General features: G+C 30.8%; 1 protein-coding gene across 1 annotated transcript; it reads left to right on the top strand.

Annotated features, from left to right (window-relative positions):
- The first annotated feature begins 2,102 nt into the window (after window positions 1-2,102).
- LOC147064097 (uncharacterized) lies at window positions 2,103-5,499 on the top strand. The gene is made up of 4 exons (XM_085959234.1): window positions 2,103-3,055; window positions 3,471-3,533; window positions 4,553-4,615; window positions 5,287-5,499. The coding sequence occupies exons 1-4, from the start codon at window positions 2,674-2,676 to the stop codon at window positions 5,295-5,297; spliced, it is 519 nt and encodes a 172-aa protein (XP_085815360.1). The 5' UTR covers window positions 2,103-2,673; the 3' UTR covers window positions 5,298-5,499.
- The last annotated feature ends 1,936 nt before the right edge of the window (window positions 5,500-7,435 follow it).

Raw genomic sequence — 7,435 nt, 5'->3', positions numbered from 1 at the left:
AACTCAATAAAAACACAATTTGGATTTTTTACATTGAATTTCATTTCATCATATAAATCATTATATCACTTTCATGAACACAACTTACAGTAAATATTAAATTCTCTTATGAAACTTTGCATTTATAAATAAAACAAACTATATTTTCTTTCAATTAAAATTAGATTTTTAATAATAAGATAACAAATCGTAAAAACACCTACGTAATATCTACATTTTTTACAAACGTTGTTTGCTCCTAAATTTGAAATTGATTATTTATATACATATAATATTAAATTTTCAGTTAGATTGAATAAATAATTATTATTCAGAGTGTATTCAATAGTTCTGATATTTTGAGCCACTTCATAAATAACAAATAATAAAGTACACCACATTTGAAAATATTTATTTATTTTTAAAATTCGCATTAGTTAGAAAAGTACAACAATGAACTCAACATAGTACAATTTTGTAAGACAAAACATCACGAGATTACATTAAGCGTACAATATGTTATGATATGATTTCCATCACTGTTTCACTACAATAAATTGTTTAATATATACATACACGGAATGTTTACATATTACGCTGTCTATGTTACTTTTATGTTACACAGTCCAAGCACGATGTCAATAAAAAGTTTTGTGTGAGAATGCATTTCCACCTTATTACAATGACTCGTTTTGATTTTTGTAGTTGTGACATGGATGTGAAAAAAGAAGTATTCCATAATATTGTTTACCTGCCTTAGAAAGCGTGTTACCTTGATACCGTCGAAGTTTTCTGCAATAGAAGAAGATTTATTTATCACATATTTTTATTCAGAAAAGAATTATGATTTACAAATATCTACTAGAGAAATATTACTGTTAGACAAAATTATTATATTATATGAAGAGTGCAAATAAAAAGCAATAAACTACTTGTAGGTACATTAAAAATAAATACTTGAATAAAATTATTAGTCGGCAAATGAAACAAATTATAAGAGGAGCCAAAGTAAAATTGGAGAGTTTTTGAAGTACTTATAGAAATCTTGATTAATTCTTTATCATGCCATACAAATCTGTCAACTATGGAGTTTGCTGGTGTTGAAAATATGTATAAATTAAAATATTATTTAAACGCGTTTTTCTCAAAACTATAATATATTTGTTGACACTTAAGCCTGTCTTAAATAATAAAAAAAATATAAGCATGCGAGATTCATAAATCTTGTAAACTTGATTATTTAATTGAGTAATTAATTAAGTAATTGTATTCAATAGCACTAAAAAGTACCGAACGGTGAAAGAAATTGAAATATTGAATTTTTGTGTGCATGAGAAGAATGCCAATTTTTTTTTTATTATCAACCGTTGATAACAGAAGATGGTCAACATTATTAATCTGTATTTCGTTTCTACGTTTAAGTACATACGCTACAAGATATAATTTGAAATAGTGTTCTACATTATTTTTAAAATTGTCTTTTATAATTGTCAATAATTATGTAGATAGGTAGGTATCATATATATAGTGCTGAGCATCATTGGACATTTTGGCGAACGTCAACATTCAATACATATTCATGGTAAGAGCATGTTCTTATTTTAGTAAAAGCACGTATTTTTGTTTGCATTTTTATAAGTATAATTTATATATTTTATAACAATCACATATATGTCATGTAACGTATCTTTTTCATGCTTTTCGTCCTTTACATTATATTATCAAGACAGTTTTATTGATAAACTTTTCATAGTATTTGCTACCACTGCTCATGTATAACAATCTAAATAAATTGATGAAATCATTTTAATACCTTTTCTATAATATTATAATCTGCTTCTCTTTCTTTGTTAGATCCTTCTTTATTTTATATTTAAAATTGAAATAAAAATAACATTTATTAATTAGTTTGAGAAATTAAAATATTAATTTGAAATATTTGGTTGCTTCGCGTACAATGATTTAATCTTATTAATATTACTACTTAGGTGCTTTTTAGCTTTGTTTTAAATGCTATATATATTTTTTTGAATATTCTTTCATTTGTCAAGCTTTAGGAGAGTACGTAAAAATATCAAAATAAATGAGAATTTTATAACAATTCTGAAAATGTCCATGGTGAATGTTTCACAAAGAGAATCTTTTGGAAACGGACCTTTGAATAGGTAACCGAGTGACGTCGGTAAGAGCTATGTTTTTGCTGGTTCCATATCAGTGGCAGTTATTATGGCATCATGAAAAAAAATATGTTCGAGATTTTACTGAAAATACGCTTCGCTGAGCGAGAAAATATCTGTAAGTGTATGTGGGTACATACAAAGGTTTTTATGAACTAATATCTTTTGTAGATAAGGATATTAAAATATTTTTCAAGATCAAACAAAAAAAAGGAGTTGGGACATGCTAGCGATATTGTGCGATCCAGCTACTGAGTAAAATTGTATTATGTAATATTCAAGTAGAAACGTTTGAAGCCTTATAAGGTACAGGAGAGCATTATTTGCATAAGACCTTGTGTTGTGCAAATAATTATACAGTATAAAATAAATATAATTTCATACTCCTTAGTTATGAATTTACTCTGCTGTGTTTGTATTATCTGAATAATAAAGTTTGCCTAAAAATAGTAAGGCAAATGAAAGAATAATCGAAAAAATACTATTGAAAATATTGAGGATATTTAATGAAGTAAAAATGAATAAACAGGAAGGAGAGGCTGGAGCGGAAGGTGCCGCTCCACCCGCAGAAGGTGCAGCTCCACCCGCAGACGGTGCAGCTCCACCCGCAGATGGCGCCGCCCCTCCGGCTGATGGTGCGGCACCCCCGCCCGCGGATGGCGCCGCTCCACCTGCGGACGGTGCCGCTCCCGCACCTCCCGCAGACGGTGCGGCTCCACCACCCCCTGCAGACGGGGCGGCACCACCCGCCCCCGCTGCCGATGGAGCCGCACCGGCTGCTCCTCCCGCCGATGGAGCCGCTCCGACAGCCGCCCCCGCTGCCCCTCCGGCTGATGGCGCTGCTCCACCAGGTGCCGCACCACCCGTTGAAGGTGCGCCTGCGGCACCACTGGCGGAAGGTAACTGAATTTCATTATACTCTAAATACTACCACTTCCGTTCTGAAATACGGCGTTATGAAATCGAAACCATGAGATATTTTTTTGTAGAATTTGTCAATCATTTTGGACTATAAATAATGTACCATATGATCAGTAAGGTTCGATAACAGGAAACAAGAAAAAAAAATAATAGAAACTGTCATTCGAATTGAAGAATAAGGGTTTTTATGTACCTATAATTAATTTATTATAAGTAATAGTTGACACCGAGTGGTTAAAGAATTAAATACTTAATTAAGTTAATAATTGTTGCAATATGGTAAGAGATTGTGAAAAATATCTATACACATTGTGTATAGAATATGTTTAATTAAGAAAGCGAGTTGAATTTATTAAGTATGTGTATATAGGATTCGGTGTTTTATTATTTCAGGAGCACCCCCAGCACCCGCCCCCGCGCCCGCAGCAGAAGCCCCACCCGCTGCACCTGCGGAAGGTGAATTAATTAATAATTACTAGTTTCCATTTTACTACGCCACATTTTCATAATTTTTAAATGAAAATAATGTATTAAATATAGTATAATTAAAAGTATATGTCGGTATAAAATATTTTTTTAATATATGTAACTATTTAGTTCATATATTCTAATATCTAGTGCTCTTGGCATATTAAATAGTTTAAATAGCGGTGACCAACTCGTGATTAGCACGTTGATTTTAAGGTTTGAAGGTTTTTACAAATTATGAAAGACATACCTATCTCATTACATTCAAAGTTTTGCGAACCCGTTTGGTTTAATGACAAAGTTAGCAAATGCGCTATGAATAATTTTTGGATAAACATAAATTGTTTTCTTTAATAAATTTTATTATAATATTAACTAACTTAGTAAATAGGTACATGACAGTTACACGAATCGGTAGGATTACTTTGAATCCCAGATAGAAAAAAAATAAACATCATATTCCTCGAATAAAACGAAAAATTCTTCTACTATATAGTAAAATTTATATGCAGTAAAAGGTTTTCTATCGCTGGTATAAAACGTACGTTTATAATGTATAGTAATTACGAATATAAATAAATACTAACATTTTTTTTCACAATTTTGTAAATACTGTAACTTTTAAGTAAACGGCGCAGTTCAAAATAAAATAACAGATTATAATAAATAACCTGTTTTGTAAAATTAATGTAACTTTTGTATGTAGTGACATCAGATACGTACTATTAGTACAGACAATACGTCAAAGCTTTTTGTTTTATTCGATACATTTAATATAACGTCTTGTGTATATTATCACTCGACGTGATGACAACTTCGCCACTACAAACTATAAAATTATTGTTAAGTTTTACTAAGCCGGGTAACAATATAAAATTTGTTGTTTTGCAGAACGTGCGAATGTTTATAATATTTTGTAGATTTTAGACTCTGACAAAAAAGAAAAAAAATAATATATTAATATAAACAAAAATATTTATTTTTTAAAACCTTTGCAGCCGCCCCAGCACCCGCTCCAGCCCCCGCACCTGCACCAGAAGCTGCTCCTGCTCCTGCACCACCAGTGGAAGGTTGGTACCATCATACCTTTGCCATCTTAACGCAACATGTTTGCGCAATCATCAAATATATTTTTCATGAGATTATCACAACGTATAACCACGTCATAATGGAGTTTGCCGTGTGTTAGCATACTGGTGAAGTAGTATTACACAATAATATTAATATATAGTACAACTTAGTGTTAAGATATAACATTAAATTTGCTTATTATAAAGTATACAAACATGCGTTTCTATATTTATTAATAATATAATTGTAATGTTAGAATGCAACCGATTTTTAAAATTGTGTTTATACTTCCTATGTTCCATTTAGTACATATTATTTTAACTTAGTCAATTGATATTTTAGTGGTTACAAAATGTTAATATTATTTAATTAACATACTAAAATTATTATAGTTTTAAAATCAATTGAGGAATAATAGTATAAATATTATTCAATAATAAATAAATAAATTAATACAGTGTAATTTCTCTTAAGATAATAATTTATTTCTTCTTTTAATTATTTGCATAGTACCTACCTAGATTATTATTGTATGCAATACTTATTACATTGTAGAATCTCGAGTCATTCCCGTAGGCGTATATCAATAATTTATACTCACTATTGTTTTTTTTTAATTTTATTATTAAACTAATCAATTAATATTTTTATAAATGTGTTTTATTTTCAGCTCCCGCTTGATTCCTCAAATCGTGATGACATCTGTCGGTGATAATATACAATCTCTCCTTTCCCAGAAAAATCTCCTTGTATTATTTTCCGTATGTTAACCAAAGTAAAACATAAATACTCACTCAGTATTATTTTTACTCCTTTGGTAACTTTCAATACATGTGAAATGAATTTTATTATACAAATTTTCTTAAATAAATGAATTTTCGATAAAAAAAACACATAGGTATTGTTTTTATATTATTTCGTAATATTTTCATAGTATACGATTTTTAGCATCACAATTTTATACAATGCTTATAAAATTGATATTATAGGAAAGCAGAATAAATCAGAAGGTATATTACAGTCGGTACTAATTCCTCAGTGCCGGCCTGTGGGTAGGGCGTAGAGGTGAGTTGGAAATACTATCACCAGTTTGTGTACTCCACACCAATAAACTTATTCCAAAAAACTTGTGATGATATCATCGCGAGTCGCTGTTCTGTGCACTCGCCAGTTGGTAGACTTTCAACACTATTGACATTAAATACGCGCAAATGAGATAGCACTTGCATATAGGTATATTTTAATTTATAAGTCTATTGCGTTAGAATGTATGAATAATGGGTCATAAATTTTGTATCGCAGCACAGTTGTGAGATCACGCATAGGCTTAGGGATCGCTCAAAACATGTTTAAAATTAAAAGAAATCACTGTCATTCATTTTAGTTAACAAGAATATTGTAACCTAACAGAAAAACAGCTCATAAATTTAAAATATGTTTAAAATTTTATAATAAATGGGGCTATTCGACAAGCGGGGCTCAGCGTATTTTTAGCGATTCTATTGAAACCGATACACAGTCTGAGTTTCCTGAGCCTTTTAGTTTCAGTTGAGTATGAAACTTTTGTCGCTTACGCACGCCAAACGCTCTATATAGTATTCCAAATACTAGTAAGTATTTTGGAATAAATTTCTATACTAAGTATTTTTTTATACTAGTAGTAAGTATACTTAGTCTTCAAAATTGTCCAGTTTTCCCATCTCTAGTAGGGCGAGCCACACGACCGCCAAAACTGCCGAAATCGTTGTTTTTGATAATGGCCAGAAATGCTAACAACGATTGTCGTTTTGCTTTTGATGCCTGAAATGTTAAGTTAATTTGGGAACATACTACTGCACCAGTGGTGCGAAACATTGTTTTATCTATTTAGTTATATTGTTTTGTAATATAACCCGATTCATATATATTTTGTGACTGGGTAGGTTTAGAACTTATAACTATTTTATATATTTTTCATGGCATCACCCTTTTTATAATAAAAACAATTCTAAATACAAATTTCAGTTTACAATATAAAAATTTGTTTAGAGTCAAATTCTTGGTGGAAGGACAATGTTTTATTTTATTTTATGGATTTGAACCAATGGGAAAGTCTTTTACTCAACTCAGTGTTTAAAGTAAAGTGCATTTTTGTGCTATATAAAAACAGTTTCATTTATAAAAAAAAAATTAAATAAAATCATTTGCAATACATATTTTAAATGTTCCAATAACAAACACCATAAAGACCTTTTTCACAAATCACGCATATTGTACGCGATCTTTGAGGCTACCATGCATTTTTTTTCTTTTCAGCCGGGTAGTTTCCTAATTCCACTACTTTGTATTATCCTTTATGTGGGATAACCGATTGTTTCCAATAACTGGTAAAAATCAAAACTCTGTGCGCGGATTGTGCATTTCGCTCGCTCTCTCGATCGCCCGTATGATGGAGCGTGAAAGAGATATGTCAATTACTTTTAACAGTAGATGTAGCTCGGGATATCTAATCGCCTCATTATCTATTCAAAACGATTAATTAATTACGAAACGTGTTTTCATAATATTCCGATTTCGCAGAATCAATTAGAGTGGTAAGGTGTCTAAAAATAATACAATACTTTAATTTATCGACAATTATTGGTAGCAATCCTCGACCGGATTTTGCACAACATCGTAGCAGCCAAAGGGTTTTAAAACGCCCGCAGCAAATGGGATTTATGGACATTTTAATTATTGAAGTTATACTTCTTTTTAGGCGTTTGGTAGAGAGTGAAATTGAGAGCCGTTATAAAAGTAATTGACAGTATGAAGTTAGCTGCAAATCAGTTAGCTATATA

This window comes from Rhyacophila brunnea, unplaced genomic scaffold (assembly GCF_057557595.1).
Source record: "Rhyacophila brunnea isolate RB1 unplaced genomic scaffold, BYU_Rbru_1.0 scaffold_8, whole genome shotgun sequence".
In the NCBI taxonomy this organism is placed as follows: domain Eukaryota; kingdom Metazoa; phylum Arthropoda; class Insecta; order Trichoptera; family Rhyacophilidae; genus Rhyacophila; species Rhyacophila brunnea.
Note: the sequence above shows the minus strand (reverse complement) of the source record. Positions and strands in the feature narration are given on the sequence as shown.